This window comes from Sesamum indicum, linkage group LG4, assembly GCF_026168435.1.
Source record: "Sesamum indicum cultivar Baizhima isolate 11 linkage group LG4, ASM2616843v1, whole genome shotgun sequence".
Taxonomy (NCBI): Eukaryota; Viridiplantae; Streptophyta; class Magnoliopsida; order Lamiales; family Pedaliaceae; genus Sesamum; species Sesamum indicum.
Window position 1 is genome coordinate 595,201 of NC_142660.1, and position 24,853 is coordinate 620,053.

General features: G+C 38.1%; 6 protein-coding genes across 10 annotated transcripts; 3 read left to right on the forward strand and 3 right to left on the reverse strand.

The window, feature by feature from the left end:
* Nucleotides 1-258: 258 nt before the first annotated feature.
* LOC105159698 (Tetratricopeptide repeat (TPR)-like superfamily protein) lies at nucleotides 259-4,370 on the reverse strand. 2 transcript variants are annotated; one of them, XM_020693144.2, is made up of 6 exons: nucleotides 4,099-4,370; nucleotides 3,792-3,887; nucleotides 3,549-3,692; nucleotides 941-3,377; nucleotides 688-757; nucleotides 259-594 (listed from the first exon to the last, which is right to left on the reverse strand). In XM_020693144.2, the coding sequence occupies exon 4, from the start codon at nucleotides 3,286-3,288 to the stop codon at nucleotides 1,009-1,011; it is 2,280 nt and encodes a 759-aa protein (XP_020548803.1). In that variant the 5' UTR covers nucleotides 3,289-3,377; nucleotides 3,549-3,692; nucleotides 3,792-3,887; nucleotides 4,099-4,370; the 3' UTR covers nucleotides 259-594; nucleotides 688-757; nucleotides 941-1,008. The 2 variants fall into 2 exon arrangements, with proteins under 2 accessions (XP_020548803.1, XP_011075167.1); XM_011076865.3 differs by lacking the exon at nucleotides 3,549-3,692.
* An 825-nt stretch (nucleotides 4,371-5,195) lies between these two features.
* SRF2 (STRUBBELIG-receptor family 2) lies at nucleotides 5,196-9,312 on the forward strand. Its single transcript, XM_011076965.3, has 16 exons — nucleotides 5,196-5,419; nucleotides 5,810-5,942; nucleotides 6,034-6,105; nucleotides 6,191-6,256; nucleotides 6,351-6,422; nucleotides 6,515-6,586; nucleotides 6,677-6,748; nucleotides 6,823-6,888; nucleotides 6,968-7,033; nucleotides 7,128-7,456; nucleotides 7,554-7,819; nucleotides 7,907-8,172; nucleotides 8,288-8,435; nucleotides 8,592-8,731; nucleotides 8,812-8,968; nucleotides 9,088-9,312. Exons 1-16 carry the CDS (start codon nucleotides 5,332-5,334, stop codon nucleotides 9,304-9,306), a joined length of 2,232 nt encoding a protein of 743 aa, XP_011075267.2. The 5' UTR covers nucleotides 5,196-5,331; the 3' UTR covers nucleotides 9,307-9,312.
* A 199-nt stretch (nucleotides 9,313-9,511) lies between these two features.
* Nucleotides 9,512-13,482, reverse strand: LOC105159699 (CDK5RAP3 protein homolog). 2 transcript variants are annotated; one of them, XM_011076867.3, is made up of 10 exons: nucleotides 13,288-13,480; nucleotides 13,047-13,181; nucleotides 12,457-12,551; nucleotides 12,240-12,334; nucleotides 12,001-12,136; nucleotides 11,754-11,906; nucleotides 11,093-11,653; nucleotides 10,687-10,895; nucleotides 10,220-10,352; nucleotides 9,512-9,915 (listed from the first exon to the last, which is right to left on the reverse strand). In XM_011076867.3, the coding sequence occupies exons 1-10, from the start codon at nucleotides 13,346-13,348 to the stop codon at nucleotides 9,784-9,786; spliced, it is 1,710 nt and encodes a 569-aa protein (XP_011075169.1). In that variant the 5' UTR covers nucleotides 13,349-13,480; the 3' UTR covers nucleotides 9,512-9,783. The 2 variants fall into 2 exon arrangements, 1 of the variants encoding a protein (XP_011075169.1); XR_002286990.2 differs by having other exon boundaries at nucleotides 9,774-9,915; nucleotides 10,220-10,470; nucleotides 13,288-13,482.
* A 565-nt stretch (nucleotides 13,483-14,047) lies between these two features.
* Nucleotides 14,048-16,770, forward strand: LOC105159700 (outer envelope pore protein 16-3, chloroplastic/mitochondrial). 2 transcript variants are annotated; one of them, XM_011076869.3, is made up of 3 exons: nucleotides 14,048-14,152; nucleotides 15,272-15,634; nucleotides 16,485-16,770. In XM_011076869.3, the coding sequence occupies exons 2-3, from the start codon at nucleotides 15,304-15,306 to the stop codon at nucleotides 16,628-16,630; spliced, it is 477 nt and encodes a 158-aa protein (XP_011075171.1). In that variant the 5' UTR covers nucleotides 14,048-14,152; nucleotides 15,272-15,303; the 3' UTR covers nucleotides 16,631-16,770. The 2 variants fall into 2 exon arrangements, with proteins under 2 accessions (XP_011075171.1, XP_011075170.1); XM_011076868.3 differs by having other exon boundaries at nucleotides 14,070-14,152; nucleotides 15,214-15,634.
* Nucleotides 16,771-17,373: 603 nt separating this feature from the next.
* On the forward strand, nucleotides 17,374-19,095 carry LOC105159701 (Rhodanese/Cell cycle control phosphatase superfamily protein). 2 transcript variants are annotated; one of them, XM_011076870.3, is made up of 6 exons: nucleotides 17,374-17,533; nucleotides 17,624-17,865; nucleotides 17,960-18,110; nucleotides 18,373-18,458; nucleotides 18,534-18,638; nucleotides 18,743-19,095. In XM_011076870.3, the coding sequence occupies exons 1-6, from the start codon at nucleotides 17,487-17,489 to the stop codon at nucleotides 18,811-18,813; spliced, it is 702 nt and encodes a 233-aa protein (XP_011075172.1). In that variant the 5' UTR covers nucleotides 17,374-17,486; the 3' UTR covers nucleotides 18,814-19,095. The 2 variants fall into 2 exon arrangements, with proteins under 2 accessions (XP_011075172.1, XP_011075174.1); XM_011076872.3 differs by having other exon boundaries at nucleotides 18,534-18,623.
* On the reverse strand, nucleotides 19,054-24,231 carry LOC105159702 (uncharacterized). The gene is made up of 9 exons (XM_011076873.3): nucleotides 23,627-24,231; nucleotides 23,003-23,143; nucleotides 22,508-22,888; nucleotides 21,653-21,757; nucleotides 21,214-21,354; nucleotides 20,796-20,999; nucleotides 20,453-20,545; nucleotides 20,248-20,359; nucleotides 19,054-19,446 (listed from the first exon to the last, which is right to left on the reverse strand). Exons 1-9 carry the CDS (start codon nucleotides 24,116-24,118, stop codon nucleotides 19,403-19,405), a joined length of 1,713 nt encoding a protein of 570 aa, XP_011075175.1. The 5' UTR covers nucleotides 24,119-24,231; the 3' UTR covers nucleotides 19,054-19,402.
* Between the last annotated feature and the right edge of the window lie 622 nt (nucleotides 24,232-24,853).

Sequence of the window (24,853 nt, forward strand, 5' to 3'; positions counted from 1 at the left end):
ATAAAAGCTCCCATTTAACTATTATTATTATTATTATTTTCTAAGTTCTACACTGTACTATTTAAAAATAATAGATAAGAGTTGATGATATCAAAATTATGTAAATTTTTAAGAATTAAGTTTTAGTTTAAGAAATGAAAACTATTTCATAAAGTCCCTAAAAGAAAGCAAGACCTTTTCTGATAATAGAAATTTTTTTTCGAGTGTACAAGTAGAGTTGGCATTGAGCACACACGGTATGTATTGCAGAGAGTGGAATACATGAATAATAAGTATAATTCCATTCGCCAAATGATACATCAGTTAAGACTAATGAGTAATACATCATTCAGTTGCTGATAGGTACAGCAAAATCCCAGTTCAACATCTCTAACGTTTTTAAACTTTTGAACGATCAATTACAGCGCCTCGTCTGTGATGAAGGCATCCGTCCTTACAAAACTCTTGTGTAACACGTTGTGGCTGTCCGGGTGAAAAATCTTTGAGCAATGCTGGGCCTGATCACCTAATCTATCCTCTATGTTGCTTCGCAATTCTAATAACAATGTCCATAACAGATTCGTAAATCATCAGATGATTCAATTATAAAGGACCCTGTAATGAGAGAGAAAGAGTTGTATCATGTTTTTTTCAAGAACTTGTCAGCCATGAACTTCAGATGAATCTGTTATGCTGGAAAGACCTTACCTCCGTGAGAGTCTGACCCTGAAGTGTTAATGCTTGCACTTGCAATCTCGTACGTCAGTTGGATAAAGGCCTGCATTTTGGTCAAGCATTAGAAGACATGTTAATTGAAGTTGCAAAGCATGTTGGATTAACAATCATGTGTTTTGGAATCTCAGTTTTTTTGCCTGTATGAGTTGCTACTGCCACTTAATTTATATGAAATGCAAACTGAAAACTTTTAAGGAAAAGAAGAATGAAAATATATAAACGGTACCCTAAAGCTGATTGGTTTGTATTAGTGCTGCATCTCCCAGGGGCCAATGTATTGGTTCACTAGCAACTCTATTCCAGGGATGAAATACAATCAGCATCAAGAATCTGCAACCACAACTCTTCCAGCATTGAGACAATTCTGTCCCTTTCTGGATGCAGGCCATCTTCTGCTGAGAAAACATGGACCCTATCCTTCACTTCGATCCAGCTTTGACCAGGGACTTTCTTTACACCTTTTTCTCTCATCAAAGTTCTCATTGTGGCTGCATCTTTCCAGCCACCGGCAGAAGCATACATGCCGCAGAGTAGCACATGAGCAGCAGAATTAGAAGGATCCATCTTCAATATATTCTCAGCAACACGTTTCCCAACTTCAATGTTGCAACGGTTTTTGCAGGCAGCTAGTAGAGTTTTCCACATCACAATATCAGGTTCAACTACCATCTGACTGATAAAAGCTTCTGCATCATGGATGCGACCAGCTCGAGCAAGCAAGTCAACAACACATGAAAAGTGCTCTCTTGTAGGTACTACACCATGCTCCTGTTCCATAGAGTTGAACAACTGCATCCCTTCTTCTACCAGTCCAACATGACTACAAGCAGTCAAAACCCCGACCAATGTCACTTGATTTGGCTTTATGCCTTGGTTCTTCATTCTACTGAAGAGATTCAGAGCTTCTTCTCCATAGCCAAACTGTGCGCACCCCACAATTAAACTAGTCCAGGAGACGACATCTGGGTTTTGCATGCAGTCGAAGAGTTTTCGAGCTCTTTCAAGGGATCCACACTTCACATACATATCAATCAATCCATTCATGACTATGATGTCAAAGTCGAGCCCATTCTTCACAGCAAAGCAATAAACTTGATGCCCCATCTCTAAAGAGGCAAATTTTCCACAAGCCCCCAGTACATTAGCTAAAGTAATATGATCAGGCCTCCCCTGAAATAGCAGCATTGTTCTAAATAACAAGAAAACTTCTGCAACCTGGTGCTGGTGCATGCACATAGTGATTATAGCATTCCATGAGACTAGATCTGCATTGCCTTGAATGTCATTGAACATTTTATATGCATCCATAAAATCTGAGCAATTAGCATACATTGTAAGTAACGTATTACACACTGGAATGTCCATATCTAGTCCGATCTTTATAATATAGGAATGCAACTGTTTCCCTTGAGACAGGCCAAATGGATCCGCGAATCCACAAAGCAAGGAACGCACAGTGATATCATCTGGTGCCAACCCCAAATGCCTCATCTGAGAAAAAATTAGCATGGCTTCGTTTGCATCACCACCATATGCAAAGCCCGCTATCACAGCATTCCAGGATGCTATATCAGGACTTTCTATCAGGTCAAAGGCTGTTTTAGCTGAGCACAAGAAACCACATTTTGCATACATATCAGTCAGGGAGCAACCTGCAAAAGCATCTCCTTTGAAACCATATTTTATACTAATCCCATGTATCTGCCTCCCATATTCTGGTTGCCCAAGACAGCCACATGCACTGAAAACACTGCCAAAAATAAACTCATTTGGATAGTAGGTACCCTGAAAGAGCATTTCCTTAAAACAGCATAGAGCTTCCAATTCGTAACCAAGTTTTGAAAATCCAGCAATCATTGAGCTCCATGAAATTAAATCCTTTGACTTGATGCGGGAGAAAACACTGCATGCCTCATTAATACGACCAAACTTGGTGTACATTGCAATAAGAGCATTTTGAGCTATTAGGTGAGAACCAAATTCAGATTTTATTACCTGGGCATGCAACTGATCCCCCAAATCTACCTCAGTCAAACCTGAACACGCTTTAATCACACTTCCAAATGTAAAGTGATCTGGCATAAAACCTGACTGCTGCATTTGGATATACAATTTTATGGCTTCAATGTCTGGACCGTTCTGTGAGTATCCAGCAATTAACGCAGTCCAGCTCACCACATTTCTCTCCCACATATTATCAAAGACTTTCCTAGCATCCTTTGTGAATCCACATTTTCCATACATATTGACAATATGATTCTCCAGGATCATATTGGGCAGCAAGTTGGACTCCAAAATGTGGTTATGAATTTTTCTTGCATACTCTATGGATCTCAATGATGAGCATGCAGAGATCAAAAGAGCATAGGTGCTTGGATCTACCAAGCAATTTGCGTTCTTTTCTAAAACATCAAAGGTCTGAAGCGCATCTTTGAAAAGCTTTTGCTTGCACAAGGAGCTTATGTAAATGTTAAATGACTGTTCAATCTTGGAACTAGGGTGTACAACATTTTGAACACCATGATTGACATGGCTATGGTAATGGTTTAGAGCAAACTGCAACCTTTTAATCATTTTCTTGTGGGCAAAAGGACAGAGATTTTAACCTGTCCATACCTCTCATGCTAAAATTCACAAGATTGTCTGCAACTTCCAACCATGTCCTACATTGTATTAAGAATGTAAATTAATGATACACAAAGGTTAATGAATCAAGCAAAAATGAGAAATGCAAATGATAATTGTTCGTAAATAGTTTCAGACACAATTGACAAAATATCCAATAGTTTAAACAAAATAAAAAGTCTAGGTAGCAATAATGGAGATAACCTTACCATATTATACAACTTATTTAAATAAAACTTTATTGCATAAAGTTTCATCTTGAAGTTCATCGCCAACAGTTACACCAATGTGAAAACCAAAGCTGACAAGGAGAAAAAAGGAAAGGCCATTTGGAGACTTCCCATAAATGTTGGCTGATGGCATTTGTTTCACAATATATCAGAATCCCATACACTAGGTAAATACCATGCTTAAAGTTTTTAATCACCAATCATAACACTGGAGGCACTTACATTGTTTCGATCAGTTTCTCAATCATTTCATCCAAGCGAATTGTCTAACTCTTCACAGGCTTTTGTGTAGTCAATACTGACACTTATCATTTGCCTCTGCTCCAAGAAAATATTACAGAATCAGAATTAATTAAAAAAAAGTCATAGATTGTTACTTCTTACTTCTTTCATTTCTACTTTTTACTATTTCTCCCACCCTTCAAAAGCTCAAATTATCACCTAACTGGGTTTCAGATACTTCACAACAGAGAACCAAAACAAGAATGGAACTTTCAAAGACATGAGGAACCGCTGATTAGCATTTTACCTTTTCATAGCCGTTCTTTTCGATCTCTCAACGCCATTACGAGTTTGGTTTCCTAAGAGAAAAACTCTGCTGGTCAATTCGTCGAGCAGGAAGCATGCAAATGGTATTAGAGCTCAAGCTTTTCCTCCGACTACAAGAGGGAGTCAGTTTAGACTCTCACTGAGTCCAGAAGGACACAACAGATGCTTGATTTTATTGATGTAAATGTTGATGATGCTTTAATTTTATCAAGTTTTGTAACTGTTGATGGTTTAATTTGAAAAAAAAACAAATGGTTTATTATAACACTTATATTGATCATTATTTTGGGTTTTATTTTGGGCCTGCATCGTTAAGCCCACATAGAGTAAGCCCGTGGAATGCACGCGCCTGTAACTACATAACCGTTCTATTCTATAGCTCATTCAACTCAGCTGCTTCTTCTTCTTCAACTCAATCAACTCCTCAAACTCTCTCTAAGGTACGTAAAACCCTGAATTCTCTCCTGTTACCCAGCATACTGTAATTATAGGTATGTATATACATGCACATTTACACATGCATGCGTAATTGTGTGTGTGTGTGTGTGTGCACATGCAAGAAATATCTTGCGCCTTTGGAATTTCAGGTTCTTGAATGAGATTTTATTTGGTTTCAGGTTATTCAAAGATAGCCCATTACTTTATACTGCTCTAAACTCGAGTATAATCGGTTTGTGTATGCATACGTGTATGAATATGCATGCATTTGTATATTGTGCTTCATCTACGCGTGTGCCTGTGTGTGTTTTTGCACACGAAATGTTCAGTTTCTTTTGAGTTTCATGCTCCTGTTGAATTGTTTTTCTTTAATTTTCATCTCATCGTTGGGGCATCTGGAAATAGCCATCATTTTTACATTACTCTGTTTCACTTGTATGATATGTACCTCTGTGTGTATGGATATTTTATACATGCATCGTATGTATACGTATAGAGGGAAAGAAAGGAACTCTGATAATTTGTGATGATTTCTGCACGTAATTGTATTTGACTTGTGATTGAAGTTTGGCGCAGAATAGTGATGGCGAAATACTTTTCTTGATTTTCACATCTTCCATTATGCGAAGCTTCAGCCAGTGTTTTAAGTTTCACACTTTGGAACTAAATTTTGGGTGGTTTAATTCTGATGCTAATCATTTTCTGTGCTTTTAGGGGACTTTGAAATTTTGAAGGCATATGTTTGTGCTCTGTTGCTTGAGGAATCGAAGGGAATATGGCTATGCGGTGGTTCTGTCTAATTGCAATTGCCCACTGGGCAATTATGGGACTTCAGTCTTGGGCAAGCACTGATGAATGGGATGGTAATTAGCCTTTATTTCTTATTCAGTTATTGGTGATTTGTGTACAATTTGGAATTACTGTGGACTGTGAATGACTGTTCATTTCAATTGCTTGAACTTCCAGTATGAAATGGAGGTTTGTTGATGAAATTGAGAATGAAATCTGTCAGTGACTGTAATTGGCACCTTTTTTCTTAAAGATTCTTGTGATATCCATTGTGTGAATGGGCAGTTCGATTCCAGAACTTTGGCATGAAAACTCCTATCAATTCACCTTATGTGGCTGCATTACTGAGTAACAGATGAATAATTGTACATTTTGTGTCCCTTTCATTCCTTAACACCACAAACTCTGCAACCTAATTTGTTTAGTTTCAAAAGGAACTAATCTCCAAGTCACCTTATGTGCAGTTGAAGCTCTTCAAAATCTTTACATATCCCTAAACAGGCCACTGCAGCTAGAACATTGGAAACTAGTGGGAGGAGATCCTTGTGAAGAAGCCTGGATAGGAGTTGAATGCTTCCAATCATCCATAATCAACCTGTAATTCTGCGTTACTCAAATGATAACAGTAAATTTGTCACCTGAACTGACCAGGATTCAGAATAACTACTTGTATCTGTTCTTTCTTCAGTAAACTTCATGGGCTAGGACTCACTGGAAGTCTTGGGTTTGAGCTCTCCATTCTAAGAAATCTGAAGCATCTGTGAGAAATTTCAGTGAATTTTGTGTTCTGGATTCAGTTCTTTAACTTTCACCAACTTTTAATTGTGAAAGCTTCATTGTACTAGGGACCTTAGCTCAAATAACATTGAAGGCACAATCCCATATAGTTTACCTCCTAACATCACACATCTGTAAGATATTCCACTTAGCTTGCTGTCTTAAGTACAAATGCCAACTACCTGTTTTCACAAATATAATTCTTCCCATTTTCTTCAATGAATTCAGAAACTTGGCTGAGAATAAATTTAGCCAAAGCATTCCATACTCCTTAGAGAACATGAAGCACCTCCGGCATCTGTAAGTAGCTGTCTACTTCAATGCATATCAATATGTTTCTTGAATTACAACTTATCTGTTTCAATCACTGAGTCACATTATACTCCTTGCAGGAATCTGAGCCACAACTTGTTATCTGCACCCTTGGGTGATGTATTTAATGGCCTCGAAAGTCTAAGAGAAATGTACATAGTTTTCTCATTTTACTTGCGTTGAACTTGTAGGGAGTAAATCATTTCGTCATATTGCTGAGAAATAATGTTTTGTTTCACCAGGGATTTGTCCTTCAATAGCTTCACTGGAGATCTGCCCCCCTCATTCAGAAGTTTGACAAACCTCAATGGCCTGTGAGTTTCATCTTCTGATTCCTTGTTACATGGACTGACACAAAGGCAAGTACCTGAACAAGAGTTTATTGCAGGTTCTTGCAGAACAATCAATTTACTGGATCAGTAATTTTCTTGGCCAATCTTTCGCTTTCCGACTTGTATGTCTACTCCAATAAAAGTTTTGAATTTGTTCCATTCTACTTTTGTTGTTTATGAACTCACATCGCCAACCTCCAGGAATATTGAAGACAATCACTTCAGTGGTGTCATTCCAGAAAAGTTTCAAACTATACCCAACTTGAGGTAAACTATCAAGTTTAGTGTTGGCATTCCCTAATAATTTTGAACATGCACATACTAATTTCTATACTTGTTTGCCACAATCATCTATTTTCAGGATTGCCGGTAATAAGTTTGACAAGGAGACAAACTATCCACCCTGGAATTTTCCTTCTGAAACTATGCCGAGAGAGCAGAATATCAGCAGTCCACCAGCATCAAATTTAAGTGCCATCGAGAGCCATCCTTCTCGAGTAATAGGAGTTCTCAAGAAGAAGAATCCGCATGAAGCAGGAATAGTCCTTGTGATTGCTGGAGTCACTCTGATTGCAGCATTAGCAGTTCTTGCCATTGTGGTTTACAGGCACCGGTCACGTGGGAAAACACGTGGAAGCTTAGGGAGCAGTGAAGAGTCAATGAGATCTACAACTATAGGCATAGTCCAAGGTTGAGAACTATTTAATTGTTATTTTGTGAGAAAGTTGTTGCATGAATTAAAGATAATCTTACATTTCCTTTAATCATCTTTGGTTCCTTGGTGTAGATTATGCATCAACGAACACACAGAGCAGCCCACCTTTATCCGCATTTAGCAATTCCCGGTTGATTACTCCCTCTCCCCTGCCTCCCATTCGGACTAAAACTATGAAAGTATCTCAGAGAAGTTCCTCTAGGAGTAAAATGTCGGTTGGCACAAAGGTATACACAATTGCAGAGCTTCAAATAGCAACAAACAGCTTTAGTGAAGAAAACCTTATTGGTGAGGGATCTCTTGGTTCCGTTTATAAAGCAGAGTTTCCAGATGGCAAGGTAGTGAAACTTAACTATATGATTCAAGTTGAAACTTTTGAGCCTAAAGTAATATAATTTCTTGACTGTGGTTTCTATTTTGAATAGATTTTGGCTGTGAAGAACATTAAGACAGTACCTCTATCCATCATTGAAGAACAACAGTTCTTGGATGTGATTAGGAATGCATCCTGTCTGAGGCACCCTAACATCGTGACGCTTGTTGGATACTGTATGGAGCATGGTCAGCATCTCGTGGTGTTTGAATTTATCAGGAAATTTTCTCTCAATGAAGCTTTACATTCTGTTGTCTGCAAGCCACTATCTTGGAGCCAACGCCTTAAAATTGCTCTTGGCATTGGACGAGCTTTGACGTAAGCATGATTATGTGTTTCCAGCCAATCCATCACTCAATCTGGTAATGTTTAAACACTGTTTCCAAGAAATTCATGCCCTCAACTTATCTGTCCTATTTTGTGAATTTCTCAGTTACATACACTCGTCCTCTGTGCCACCAATTGCCCATAGCAACTTAAAGGCTGCCAATATCTTACTTGATGAAGAGCTTATGCCCCGCGTTTCTGACTGTGGCCTGGCTGTGTTGAGACCCCTTGCCAGCAATACAGTGAAGCTCAAGGTACTGTTATACGTTAGCATCTCAAATACTGTAGATATGTTGAGTTCTTGAGTTATAAATTGGAAATTTCAGCTATCAGAACAATCAACCTTTGATTACTGATCTTGAGTTATGCTCATTTAAACTGAGATGGGAATTGCTCATATACATGAACAGGCTTCTGAAATGGCAATTGCAGATAGTGGCTACATTGCACCAGAACATGTTCAGCCTGGCACTGGTAACACAAAGGCTGATGTTTATGCTTTCGGGGTGTTGCTTTTAGAACTTTTGACAGGAAGGAAGCCTTTTGACAAGTACAAAGTTCATTACAAACACTTCTGAACTTTCAATGCAACAGTATTCGAATAATGTCTTATTTTTCTCAATTATGCAGTTCAAGACCAAAAACAGAGCAATCTCTAGTGAGGTGGGCTTCATCCAGGCTCCATGACAGCACATCTTTAAGACAGATGGTCGATCCAGTCATTACAAGAATGATCTCTTCTAAGTCTCTTTCACGTTTGGCTGACATAGTGTCCCTGTGTATTCAGGTACTGAGGAGATCTCAGCATCATTACATATATACAACACATGAACTATATAGTTTAACTCAGGGATTGGAAAGAAAAGCACACTTTTATGCATCTTTCTGTGTTTTGAAATGCATCAGCCCGAGCAGGAATTCAGGCCCCCAATGTCTGAAATCGTGGAGTCACTGATGTATCTTCTGCAGAGGCCAAATGCCAGAGAAGGCACTGAAGCAGATGAGCGTCTGCTGCAGAGGCCGAATGCCAGAGAACGCACTGAAGCGGCTGATTTAGATCGATCCTTCAGGTCAACCAACACCAGGTTCTTTGGCTCCCCAACAATAAGCTACTATTCTGTTTAATTTTGCAGAGGCTAGATTTTCAGCAGTAAGTGTTCCACTGCTCAATAATTCATCACTGATCTCACAGTTGTATCTTTGAGATTTTGAGTGCACAGGAGATCACAATGAATATAATGAGTAATGTTTTTGGCAATTTATAACATCTTTTTGGCTGTCGACTGGACTTTGATCTCCTGAACATTGATGTCAAAACATATCAGAGCAATGACAACAGGAAATTTAAACATATTCTATTCCCCTTCTAATATCAAAGTGGTTCAAATATATAAACAATGTTGGCTAATGATGTTCGGGCAAGAATGAAATTATGCAACCTAAACCGTATAGTCTCGTCATTGTCGACCTACAACAAACAACTCATAGCAGAAAATTTGCGCCTTTTGTTGGCTAACAATGTTTGGCAAGAACAAAATTTGTGCACCTAAACCATTTTGTTTGACATTGCCTACTACAATGAACAACTACTAGCAGGATAAGTTATACATTTAAGCCACTATTCAACAATGCATTAATCTCTCCAATAACATTGACAGGTCTCCCATCAAATTGCTTTGAAAGAGTACTCTCACAAAGTTTCTTCAACTCTCTGGTTTTCACAAGAGCAGCTTCCTGCAAGATGAAAAAATAAACATTACATATGGAACCAAATACCCATATTAAAAACCTGGATGGGGATGGCGGGGATGTGTTTGTTTTCGAGTATTTCAGTTAATCAAAATTTCACTTAATCACTAGAGTTGAGATCAAAGTTCTTTAAATGTAAGAAAAAGCCAAACAAGCTAATGTTCTCGTGCGTATTCTACATTGAACTTTAACATTAGAGAGTAGACTCTTCCTGCCTCCACCCGAGCCATGATAAACTGAATTACATGTAAGTACTTGCATTTCAGAAGGTTTTGCAAGATGAACTCACTTGTTTCGGCCACGAGGAAGACAACGAATTTTGCAGCTCTAGGCGTTTAGTATAAAGGTCTTTCAATCCTTCATTTAGCTTAATCTCATGGTGCTTCTTTTCGTCCAATGTACTTACCAAGCGATCCAAAAATCTGAAAGAGACATTTAACAGGACCAATGACCTCGACATAGGATGTCAATAGCAGCAAAGTACAAGACTTGCTAGTTGTAAGAGCAAAGAAAGCAGGTGGCAAGATATGAGAAGCCAACCTAATTGGAAATATGATTTCAGTTGAGGTCAATATGATTTCAGCAAAATAAATTTGGTTGAAGGGAACTCTGAAATAAGCTATGGCGTCTATCCAGACACCGATATAGGAACTTACAGGAACAGAAAGATGGCATGCAGTTTAAAAACAATCATAGAACTTCAGAAACAGCAAAAAGAGAAAGCAAAACAGTAGTTCAGTGCAAGATTGATAATACCTTCTGGAGTTGAGTATCATGATCAGGTCCCTTGTTTTCCTATTTGTTAATAATGAGATGGCTAATGAGATATCAGACAGCATTGCCTGAATTGAGTCAGAAGCGTATTGCTGGAGCACAAAGGGAGCTACTGCTTGGACTTGATGTTGTAAAGATAAGGTTTCTCCATTTGTCAATTCAAGCAACCGCTGGTTCAGAAATGCTTTAACCTGATTGCAGTATTTTAGGTCAAAGAGAAGCATAAGATAAATAGAAAATCAGAAGACTAATGAAAAACAAAAACGTGGAAGCTAGGTTAAATTTTTTCTCCTGTCAGCAAACAACTTAAAGATAAGATGGAAAATTTCAACAGGAAACAAGAATTTTATAATACTACTATAGTTTGATGTCTTAAGACAATGCAGACCTCAAATAAGTCATCAAGAATCTTGTTCCTGTACTCTGTCTCCATAAGTTGACTCCTGTCTTGGTTACTTCCTGTTACTTCATCTCTAGTATAATGATAGGTCGAACCAAATTCTGTGCCAGTGCCCAGTAAACTGGCATCCTCAGCACCACCAACCTGTGGATTTTCAACACTTATATCCCAAGAGATCCCTGACATGGAGACATCTGGAGCTATAGGGCCTTCAATATTTTCTGAGATCTGATGAGTCTCAGCACCATCCTTATGAGGCGAATTTGGTAAAACATCACTAGCATTAACTATTTCATATGGACCCAATCCATTACCATTATCTTCTGTTTCCACAGTACCAATATCCCAATCAATCTGAGAGCTCTCTAAAGTAATATCCCAGTCAATGCCATCAGCTGCAATGTTGGCTGCCCCAGCATCAAGTGCGTGTTCATCTGGGCACACTTGAGCACCAACAGCATCATAAATTTCAGGACTTGCAGAAACATTAAGAGAAGGGGGCTTTTCGCGAACAAAAATCAAGTTTGGCAACACAGGATCTGGAGTTTTCTGCAAATAAAAAATTGGTATGTAAAGGGATTTAAAGAACAGGGATAATGCATCAAGATGCTTCCAGAACCCAATGTGATCAATTTGAAAATTGCCTTACATTCTTCTCTGTGTGAGCATCTTCAACGAATGTTGAATAGAACTCAATGGCCCTCGAAACAGAATCACTACTCAATGCTTCTAAAACACGGCCAAAAGTGCTTGGAAGAGATGTTATAGCTGTTTCTAACAACTCTGACCTGACATTAATACCCTGCAGAGTCCAGACAATTGTGGTATAATCACTTGCAGAAAGAGCAAGCTACAAGGGAAAGGAAAAAGAAAACAGTGTACACCAAAGGTCAAACCTGCAATCCTAGCTCCTGACAAGCCTCTGCATATTTTGCTGCTGAAAGAGCTGCATTTCTTTTTATATCAGCTTCCTTCCGTTCTAATTCCGCAAGCTGCTGTTGACTCTTTTGCACTTGCTTCTTTAGATATGGGCTTTAAATGAGAGAAAACAGATCAGTAAGAAGAAACAGATATAGTTAAGTGCGTGTCACACTAATGCTATGTTTCCACAAGAAATAACTATAAACTTTCTTACATTTCATAGTTCACATTTTGGACCATTAACTGAGCAGCTTCACCGAGAAATATATGATCTTTCTCATAAGCACGCACTATAGCCTCCCAATCACCCTGTCAAAATTGGGACTAATGTTACAACCTGTTGAAGAAGATGTTGTGATGGCGAGAGAGAGAGAGAGAGAAGAGAGAAATCATGCTCGGAGATTCAAACAGGCTGTCTCTAGATATCTTACAGCAGCACCTGAGAGCCGGCCAAAAATATTACGGCTTTCTGGGGTTGATCTTAAAAGAATTTCATATACTTGTTTAGCTTCCAAGTAGCCAATCCCTGAAAAATTGACAGTAGCAACAAGAAAGGTCACCTACAAAAGTGTTCCTCATAGTATAACCACATCAAAATTTTAAAACCTACTACAATTCGTATGAGCCCCACATCTGCACACGCACAGTTTTACCCTTAAGCTTACAAACTGTAATTCGTATCCAATACTTCAAAATATTTTTTGAGTAGATTTCAAATAAAAAATCACATGCAAAAGTGTTATTGCCTGAAAGAAAGTTCCACGGCGATGTATAAATTTTCAACTCTGTATTTCTCAGTAAATTCTGGAAAAAGTTAAGCCCGTCTTCATTTTTCATAACACAATTTACTTTTTCTGAAAAGCAACAAATAGTCAAATAGCAGTCTGACAAAGATTAATTATCAAAACTTAACAAAGAACTAAGTGAAGTTAATCAATTAGTAAAACAAAAAAAAAAAGTTAATCAATTAGTTCGGACGAAAGTATATAGAGATGCAATAAAAGCTAAATGCATACAAAACCTTCGAGGTCGAGGGTTTGGAAGAAAGGATCGATGTCTTTCGGCAGTGAAGCAAACGACGTCGCAATCTTCGACCTCACAGCCGTCATTCGCTTCCTCCAGTCCCCAGGAATTCTCTTTCGATCCACCAGCCATTCTTCAATTCAATCATACCATCAATTATCGAAATTTAAACAAATCACGGGAAAACAAAAAAAAGAAAAGCTTGAAGTGAAATTGTTGAATATAACTAATGATTCTACCTCCGAGGCGAGAGAATGCGATGTCAATAGGGAGGTTCCGAATTTCATCTTGACTTTGCATCTTTGTTTTTAGGTAAATTTTGTTCACCAAAATAGGCTAAATGTATCGGCTTTTTTAGTCTTTACTTCTGGAGACTGCAGTTGCTTCAGGTTTCAGTATATACGCTCAGCATACGAATATATGCCAAGCATACGAATACCATTTGGGACCTTTAAATTTGTATATATACAATTTGGGCTTTTATTCAGTATAAATATAGCCCAGGTAAGAACAAATAGGGCTTTTACTCTGTATAAAGGCCCAGATAAGGGAATTACTTGGGCTTAACCTAGTGTATATGCCCGAATAAGCATATACTTGGGCTTCACACAAAATGGGCTTACACTGGAGATAAAGCCCACCATGAGCACAAGAATTGGGCTTTTACTCTGTAAACAAACCCAGCTCATACACAATGGGGTTTTACTCTGTATATAGGGCCGGCATACTCGTGTAATTGGACTTCACTGAAATTGGGCTACACTGGGGATGAAGCCCATCATGAGCATACGAATTGGGCTTTTACTGGGTAAACAAGCCGAGCTCAAACATATTGGGCTTTTACTCTGTGTATAAGGCCAGCCTACACTTTTGTTCTGCAAATATCCCAGTATACTCATACAAATTGGGCTTTTAGAAAAAAAGCCCAATAGAAGAGGTGATGGTTAAAATATATAAAATCATAAGCCCAGATCTATTTGCTACTGAAGCCCAATAAGGCCCACGCAATTGTTCTCAGTTCTCTCATCAATTCCATTTTGATCTGTTTAGCTCAGCTACTCTCTCTTTCTAAATCCTGCAGAAGGCAGATCACTTCCAGTTCAGGTGAGCTCCTTCTCTCTATCTCTATTTTTCACACACGCACACGCAGTGATGGAATGAAATAGTCATACAGGCGTATGCACGTATAGATTTGTATTTGTCTTGCTTGTTTCTTTTAAGAAAAGCTGTATGAGAATTTGATCCTAGGGCTAGAAGTTTTGGGAGATTGGAATTAATCGGTCAAGACTTGAAATTCTTGGTGTTCCTCAGTTTGAGCCACTGCCATTACTGTGTAATGGTTGTTAATATATTTTTTATTGGTTTTGCACATTTGACTTTTTGAACCCTTTGATCCTATTTTAGAAATTATGAGGTGGTGGAGTTGTTCATAATTATAAGTACAGAGGAAAGTTTTTTAATTTTTTTATCGTGGGGAAGTGTTCTGGTTTTAGTTAACTTTTGTGCAGGTGGCTCCACAGTGGCTGAATCTCCTGAGTGAAATTTGCTTGAGATGTTTGTTCTTTAAATCTTTTTTTGTTTTTTGCGGAAAATTCAGTCTTCCGTTGTTGCAATGCTAGATGCTAAGGATTCGTTTGTAAAATGTCATCAAGGCAGAAATTCTCTGATTTCTGGTGCCTGTTGTCCTCTATAAGACTATAACTCTTCTCTTTGGCCCAGCAAAACTGATGGAGAGTATCAAATAGTTAAATTTACTGCTATCTCCTTTTAATTTTTTACAAGATTTTGTTTCTCTTGCTCTTTAAAGCCACACAAAGTTTGGTGAGTTTCTTTGTGTCTCATTCTTCTAAACCCTAGGTTCAATCGCCGAGAACCTGCATCTGAAGTATCTCAAATTTTTCATTTTCATCTACATGGTGGTGCTGTGTGGATATTTTGGGGTGTTTGTCTTATTTTCTCTGTGATTTTTCATTCTCATGAAATGCTCATTTTTTCAAGTTTCCATTTCCTACATCTGTCTTTATCACTTTTGCTGCTGTCCCGTCTTGCTGCACTGTCTAATAAATGGTTTTCCCGTTCATTTTTTTTGGCTGATAGATGCAGAATATTTTGTAACATTCTCACCGTTCTCTTCTCTTTGTTGTAATGATTTTCTTGTGAAACAGCATAATATGTCATAAGGAATGAATAATATTTTCTTCTGGACATCCTTTTGTCCTGCAGCCTTTCATTGTATTAATTCAAAGAAAGCCAAAATGGATCATGAGGAGCTTAGGAAAATGGAAGATGAAGAGACTCCTGTAATGAAAACAATAAAAGGGGCAACCACAGGACTAGCTGCTGGCACCATTTGGGGTACAATTGTTGCTACTTGGCATGATGTACCTCGTGTTGAGAGGAGAGTTGCACTTCCAGGTTTGGTCCGGACACTGAAGATGATGGGTAATTATGGAGCGACATTTGCTGCAATAGGTGGAGTCTACATTGGGGTAGAGCAGTTAGTGCAGAACTACAGGATGAAAAGAGACTTTGTTAATGGAGCTGTTGGAGGATTTGTTGCTGGAGCTTCTATTTTGGGATACAAAGGTGAACCTTTCTCCTTCTTGTTTAAACTTTATTGCTATTATATATCAATTAGCAGGTTGAGCATGCCTTGGCATGCCATCTGAGTGTGAATTAGGTACTTTATTGTCTTGTATATGTGTGTGGACTCTGGTTGTCTATGCAAGTGGTGTTTGATGCTTTATATCTCTGTTTGTTCATCTAGTAATGATCTGAAGGAGGAAAGTTTGAATAATTTAATGTCCAGACTAAATTTCCTCTTGTTCTTATTATGTTGTTCAAGTTTGTTGGTCACTTCTTATTGTTAGCATCCCATACTTGGAGTTGATGTTTAAATGATATGCTTCTCACTATAAACACTCAGTGTGTTTGATCGCTGAGGACTCTTGAAGACCATAGCAAATTATTTCTTGCGTTGGCATATCCCATGAGGCATCTGTTTCTTTGACTATTTTCCGGAGCCCAAAATTATGAGAGAGATGCATGCTCCTGACATATTTTAAGCCAACTGTGGTGTATTGACTAACAGTCCATAGCCTCTACATTTAATACCTCTGGTTCCAGATCTGATGGCAATTGTAATGCACGTGTGTCTATGTTCACCTTTCATGTTGTTTGTGTTGTATTTTATATCCATAGGTTTCTCAAGCAATTGTTAAGTTAACAAGTAAAAGTGTCTAAATGTTGTTGATAAATTCCAGGCATTGAAGATCTGAACTGTAAAAGCACATCCTAAAATATTGATGACTACCCATGTTCTCTCATTTGCTTAAATTTCAAAGGCCTGTGCTTTATGTTGATTGTTGGTATTATTCTGTCCTGTGCTGACTCAAAACTGATCTAAATTGTCGCTGGTATTCTCATCCGTGTGTAGGGAGGAGCATTTCGACAGCCATCTCTGCAGGAGCTGCACTTGCATTCACATCTTCCGTCATTGATATCGGAGGTCAAACAACAAGAGTGGACACTGGCAAGGAATATTACCCTTACACCACCAAGAAAAGGCCCAATGTTAATTAGTTCAAAGTATAAGATCTGTTTTGCTTTATGCACTTTCAGGAAGTGTAATGTACTTCTGGGCTCTGTTTCAGGTTGCTCACTTTTTCTTACCAGTACAGATGCTTAATGGATTGCTCAATAAAAATTATGGAGTTCCTTTAGGTTTCCTGAGAAGAAAATCTCTTTTCCCAAGCACATAATACGGTCATAACCAATGACATGTAAAATTGACGGATACTTGTTTTCAGGATTTATTGCTGTCAGATCCCAATTTCTTCATTGCTGAAAGCAGAATTATTACAAATTGTTGATCTACCTGCTTATTATTGAATGATGATTTGAGCACAAAATTTCATTATTAGTTCCTTTGAATTCTGCTTATTTTGTGTTTAAGAACATTATCAAACGACTCCCTGAAGATTAGGTACTGTTACATGGTTATAACTCAAGCATTCCCTTGATTATATATAACTTGTGTTACCACGCTATTCTACAGTCCTGTGCTTTACCGGAAGTGCCATGTCTGAATCTTGAATTGTTGTTTTAAAAGAAAATAACATTATAAAGCATATTACACAATATAATCACTTCAAACAAGGATAATGATTTTCGCAATAATTTGCGCACTAGTTTAACAATCCCATCTCCAAGATAATCGTCAGGTCCTTTCTGGAAGAAAACAGAAGCAGCCTGCCAGCAAAACTAGTAATCAAAGGAAAGCCTAAGTAAAGATATCCAATCCCTATTATATTCTCCACGCCACGTGGCAGAAACCGATTCACAGTCTTAAATTTCACTGGACCCTCCTCGAGCAACTAGCCAAGAACCAAATCATAATCTGCTAAGAGAGAGAGAGAGAGAGAGAGAGAGAGTAGACATGGCAGGGATTGCTTGCTGTTGCCCTTCAGCACTCTCATCTCGAAGGTATTATCAAATGCTGATCGTATTCCGTTCTTAAGTTTAGCAAATTGTACTCTTTCATACAATCAAGGAACTCATGCTCTGTGTTTTCAGTACATCTTGGCTGGTAGTGGGAACTTATCAAGGAAGAACCCTGACAGGGAAACGGTTCCAGAAAAGAAGTTTGGTAATAAAAGCAGAGGTAAATTTTGTGAACTACGAAGAGGCAAAGAAGCTGATTGCAGTTGAGGGATATGCAGTTGTTGATGTTCGTGATAGGACTCAGTTTGAAAGAGCCCATATAAAGGGCTGCTATCATGTCCCGTTGTTTATTGAAAACACAGACAACGATTTGGGTACTTTTTTGCTGCGTTGTGTAGCACAAGCTTTGAACAATAATATGTTTGACTATGCATTATAAGTTTAAATGCTTGTATATCTGCTGAACAGGGACAATAATAAAGAGGACTGTGCACAACAATTTTTCTGGATTATTCTTTGGCTTGCCTTTCACTAAACCTAACCCGGAGTTTGTGCAATCTATTAAGAGCCAGTTTTCATCTGGAAGCAAGCTGTTACTTGTTTGTCAGGAGGGACTCAGGTAAACTTCTATTTTGTTGTTCTAGTTTCAAATTTCAAGAATGTGTTCTTCAAAAGTGTGAATTTAAACCTAACGACAAAATCGGGTTTGAACCCAGTAGCTTATATCAAACAAATTCTTTTCCTTTACATTGTGACATGTTCATTCAACTATCAACAAGTCAGGCATTTCTTGTCGGTTTCTCTTGCTTTTATTTAACTGAGTCTTCCTACATTGTTCGATCTTTACAAGTGATTGGATTCTTTTTTATGATCAATTGAAGGTCTGCTGCTGCTTCCAACAAGTTAGAGGAAGCTGGTTATCAAAATATAGCCTGCATAACATCAGGGCTCCAATCCGTAACATCTGGTGAATATTTGTACCTTCAAATCCATTGGTATGGAAGTTCAAATACTTAAGGCATAAACAATATTCTGAATGCAGGCACATTCGACACTGTTGGTTCAACCGAGCTGCAAAATGCAGGCAAAGCTGGTTTGGTTACGATACAAGGCAAAATTTCAGCCGTACTCGGTACTGTTCTTATCTGTAAGTTCTAAAACCCACAAATGCAACTCTCTTAAATGGTTTCCAGAGAGTGAGAGAGAGAGAGAGAGTATCTGCGTTGATTGATTGCTCGATTTTTTCTCCAGGTGCGTATCTGTTCATTACTTTCTTCCCAGATCAAGCAGAAAAGCTGCTAGAGCTAGTTCCTTCAGGCTAGCACTCTACATCCTATGCAATTTGTTCGTCGCTAGTTCATGTAAATTGAGAGAAAAAGTTGAGATATTTTGCTGCCTTGGAGCATACATTTCAACACCAGGAAGGAGCAGAATAGGAGATGTGTAAATGACTGCAATTTTGAACCATCTTCCAGAAGAATTTCAAGTGTGCATTTGATGATTATCTGTCGCTGAATAGAAGATTAAAATTGAAAGAAAAGCCTGCCTGTAATAACAGTTCATTCTCTCCAAAAGATGACTTTAATGAAACTTAATTTAAAATATTATGATTCTTGGAAACACCGGGCTAGAATCTCCAACAGCATCATTTTGGAAATACAGTATAGCTCATTAACAAACTGGAAGTACAACATGTTAGCATTTTTGTTCGATTCATAATCTACATGCTCAGTTCAGATCTTTGAACCAAATTTTACGTAGCTAACTCGGCAGGCATCAGAGTCCCAGAAGCCTTCAACATCAATAAAAATTGCACAAGAGGTACTTCAACTGGTCGATTCCTAAATTCAGGGGTAAATCTGGAGAGATAGCTCTATTCTCTATTGTTCTGCTCCAGTATGGCCTGAGCACTTATTCACCCTGTAAGCAGTAAAGCTGCCGGATGTTCCCTGATGCTGTTGATTCATACAAACAAGGGAGTGAAAATGCATCACATTTACTAGCTGATGTACAGAAACAAAATAATGGGCATTTCTCCATTTTAGGAATAAAACAATTTCCTAAGAGGATGCATTGACAAATTTAGGCACAAATAAAAGTTCTTCTACACCATTGACCTGGACTGCAAACAACATGCATAAAGCAACATTCAAAATTTCTTCTGGAAATGAATTTGAGGTAGTTCGACAAAACAACTTAAATCATTTCATAAACAGATGATGGGTGCAGTTAACAATTGTCCATAGGTTTAAGGAATGCCAACTGCTGCTCATTGTGACATATCCAGGAAATGATAGGAGCACAAATTACATCCAAAACAATGAGATCTTTTGGTACTCGTACATTAGTCCAAATTGCCATAACAGTTGATAGGAAAGTAAAAATAGAACAACTCGTAAAACACCATGGTAAATTGACAACTAAATAGCTTTATGTATCTGGGTCTGAGATCAAGAAAGCCGGATATATAAAATGTTAACAAAGAGAAGGAAATTCGACAAAAAAGCTGAACTGACAACATAACTTTTCATCTTATACAAAGGGAAAGTAAGAGGCTAACAATTCATTACCAACAGAAAAGAGAAGCAGATTCCAAGCTTTATAACAAGTATTAAACATCATTATTGCAAACATTGCATGCATAAAGGAAAAATGTTATTGTTCATAACATACAAATTTCAGTGTGTGCTGTGCACATAGCGTATATTGTGTATCAGTACATGTAAAACACCCAATTCTAAAGTGGCAAGTATTACCATATAACCAGTCTTTAAAACACGCATGAAGAGCAGTAGACAACTCTCGTTTCCGGCTCTCTTCAAGTTGAGTTTCCCTCAAGATATGCTTGACTTCCACCAAATTTTTGTGCTAAGAAATGAAAAACAAAAGAATCAACCCATTATTTTGATCATGAGTAAAAGAAAAAAAGTGAAGCCCAAAACAGAAATTATTTTAACATACATTTTTCTGTTGTGACGCTAGGTAAGCATCAGGTAGAGGAAAGGGGTTATCTTTTGTAGAACCAGCTTGATCACTTCCCAACCAGTTTGGAATCTGATGATTAAAATGTCTATTAGTATACGCTAGAAATCTACAATGCTTCAAATGAGCCAAGATAAATACACGTGAAATAACAATATGGTCCATCATGAACAAATAATCAGACTTCATACTCATAAGATACCACGTTCTAGTGCCCAGTTGTGTACCAAAGAAATTATAGCAAAATCAGTATTATTTAAGCAATGCACAATCCACTTATGATATCTCGTCACCAAAACAGTCCACCAAATAGAGCACTTACCACAAAATGGGTATACTGATCGGGATCTAGGCGTGTGGCAGATTCAGTTTGAACATCTGAGACACCAGCAGGATGGGATAATGAATCATGTGGATCAACCAAACCAAGTGCCACAGGTTCATCCCACCTGTTGATGTTAGGGTCAACTCCAACTTGATTCATGTGCTCCTCCAGTTGAGAGTAAAATGTATTAAATGGGGCCACCTGTTGAATAACAAATTCAACAGTGAAAAAGGAATTTCTGAGTCCCAGTGATCATTGCAATATGTTGGGAAACACCACTACAACTTTTTTGAAGGTTGAGAAGATGTAGATAGCTTTTGCAAAATTATGCATTTGAAAGTGTAATAATTTATCAAAAACTTAATTAACTCCTTAAAGCACAAGTGACGCAAGCTTGACACATAGATTTACTGACCTGCAATTTATGGTTATCACCAACCATCAAAGGTTGCTGGTTAACCCCCAAGAAGAATAGACATTCTCGGCAATTCACGATGCAGATGCGTCTGGATGCAGTGATCAGATGAACACGTTCGCAATGTTCAACTCTAACAGCCTGTATAAGACAATTATTTAAGCATATATGAGTTCTGCTTTAGCAACAAGAACATCTGAACTGCACCATACTGAAGACATCTGTGGACTGATTGAAAACTTTTAATTACATTACAAATGAATAGATACATCCTTCATAGTACATGTCTATCTTGTATAGAAAACACAACAAATGTAGCAGCCAGTGTGGTCATCAGCAGCGGCATGCATAATCAGTTATATGATTATATCAAGATATAAACTATACCATCCAAATATTAGAAATGGAATCACATTGCCGAGTGTAACCACATCACTACCTTGCCAACAGCTCCAAGCACAATAGTTGCATCAGAGCACCCATAGACTGTTGCATATCTCAGTGGTGCCAAAATGTAAATTACCGATTCGTGGCAATTTACAACCTGAACAAACAAATTAAACACGCAAAAGATAAGCTCTTGTGCCAATTTTACTCTGACGTAGTATGTGGAGAACTTGTGATATTGCAATTAACTTGTGGAAAAAAGCACCAAAAAGTATACTACACTAGTGAAAGTAACTACCTAGGGTAGACAGTTGAATTGCAATGTCAACAAGAAATCATGACTCAGACTATTTCAATAATCTTCCTCCTTAGGACCTTATCCATCTTCCATAGTGAGATTGTGCAGGAGAGAAGGGATAGACATACAGAAAAATATGTTATTGACACCCAATTGACCTACAATCATGGTTATAGTTACATGGTTGCCTACGGCTGTGGGTTAAAATGCAGCAAGTCTGTCAATTGTGAAACATTATTTCAGACAAACTCAATACCCTCTCTTCAATGGGATGGGCATACAAAGAAATAAATTGTCAATTCTCCACTTAACTTCTACAAAGGTTGCTATTCACTTCCATTTCAAGGTATAACCAAAGAAGAAATCATGCTTACAGGCAGCTCAGCTAATTAGGTCTGGCCTACGGTCACACCATAAGATTTGTGCCATTTACTATTTTATAGTGTTTACAGTTCAATTAATTTTAACTAGTTATTGATGTGCCCCTAAGGAGAACTCAAGTGAAAACCTTGTTCATGCAAATAAATTTGGGGAAATATCTGCTAAAGTTCCCAGACTGACCAAAGCACGAAATGGACAAATAGGTCAAAAACACAGAAAGTTTCTCACCTTTACAGATGTCCCCTTAAGATCAGATGCTTGCTTTATATATGATGATTTAGAGATCCCCTCAATGAAACTTGGACCTCTAGTACTGCTTGATGGCTTCACGGAGCTTGTTCCAACATCAGCCATTGTAACATCCTGATCAGAAGAACTACTAGGCCCATTTTCTTTTGGAGAAACTCTATCAGCAAGATGTTCTAAGGTAGAGGATATGTGTTGGAGAAGCCAATCAAGAACATGTGATGCAGGAACTGGAACAGCAGGCATGTCAGGATCTGAATTTGCGAAAAATGGAGTATTCTGGCTCAATGGAATTCTCTCAGATCCTCTTTCCCCAAAATAAATCAGAAATCCAAGATGTTCAAATTTATCCATGGATAAAACCTGGAAAAGTGATATTTAGCTTCATCAAGAAGATCAATCATGGACTCACACCTCCTATGTAATTAAAGAAACCAATTCCACAGGAATGCAGATAAGCTAACAAAATTTACATACCAGGGATTCATCACCTTCTGCTTCTGCAGAGTCCGCCAAGAGGGAAAGAATATTTCCGAGGTGTTTCTGCAAATAGGATAGCTGATGTGCCTCTTCATCAGCTTGTGATGGCATGGACCTACGACTATTGCTGCGCACCAACTGCAATAGGTAGAACAATGCTTATTTGTTTTAACTGCCTATTGACAACACTGTAGGACAGATAAATTTACTTCTACCACATCTAATATGTGAAAATTAATGTGCTTAATACTACATCCTAGAAATTAGCAGTAAAATCTAATTCATGTACAAACTTTTCTGGTAATTAGAATAATAAGTCATCAGTACTGAATTACAATCAAGAATCTTCTTACAGTCAATCATATGAATATATGCAGACACATAACTCATACGGATAGGGCAAGAGATAACTACAAAGGATGGTATTCAATGGCTTAAAATAAACTCAATTTCCTGCACATCCCATTCCAAATGGTTGCGAATTCTCACCTACAGCGCATAGCATACAGATAAACACTTGGAAGAGAAAATAAATTAAGCAAAACTCCTCAATTCGCCAAGCATGTTTAATCAAAACCCAAAAAAGCTCCAAAACCTGCAAATATCAGCAAAATTCATCACCTGTAATGGCGAGAGGGCGGATAGAAACCCATCAAAAGCCGACGTCGACGGCCAAACATCAGCGACAGCAGCAGAATCCTTATGCCCTTTAGGCAGCAATCTCTTATAACTCTGTATATACAGGAACACAAGCAAATCGAACACATTAGCTCCAATTTCTTCGATCTCTTTCGAAGTCCTAGCCTTCACTAAAGGATCAGAATCGTCATGCAAAACGGAGGATAGGGTTTCGATTAGGATACGCGAATGTTCAATGGGGATTTGAAGGACTCGGGATAGAGTTTCGGAGCTGACTCGATAATTGGAACTGGAGGAGAGTAGAGTAGATTTGAGAAGGGATAGGGTCTGTGTGCCGTCAGTGAAGATGAGTTTGGGGATGGGGAGAAGGCCGTGCTCGAAGGGTTCGCGGCGGGGGTGGAGATGGTAGGCAGCGGTGGGGGTGGATGGAGGTGGTGGCTCCGGTTGTTGCTCGGCGGTCGGGGAATCCGTCATTGCGACGGCGCGTGGATCTGGCGGTCGGAAAAGGTATTTTTCGAGAGAGAGAGAGAGTGTGTGTGTGTCTGTGGGAGTGGGAGGAGAATTGAATTAAGTGTAAAGAAAGTGGCGTTGTTGTTAAGATGGAAAATCCACCACCGTAATAGTAAATGTGGGTTAGGGTCGACCCGATATACTCACTTATTTAGAAACGGGTCGACCCGATGGAGCACAGGTGCACGTGATTTTTGAACTATAATTATCACTAGTATTAATAAGAGAATGATTGCCTCCCAATAATTATGATATTGATTGCTAAATTTTTCCCTTTAAATATCGACATAATAATTATATCGTTTTTCCATAAAATTTAATATAAAAAAATATCTGAAATTCATTTAGATGTAATAATAAATTCAAAATTTATTTATTATTTAATAATTTGAATATTTAGTTTGAATTGGGGTGAAGGAGCATTGACCACACAAATATAACTCTTGAAAGTGTAATGACAATTTAGAAGAAGAGGGTGAAAACTTCTTGTAATAATTTCAACATATTCTATATATAGAAACCAGAAAAAGACTCCACTCCGCTGCCCATCCCATTTTCTATTCAAATCAATCCAAGTTTAGAGGCAAAATTTAGCTTCCAAACCTTATCAATAATTGCATTTCTCTGTTTTTGTACAAATCCTTTCCGCTTTTATTACCTTCATTGCTTTTCAAAATTAGTTGCTCTCATCCTTTTCTA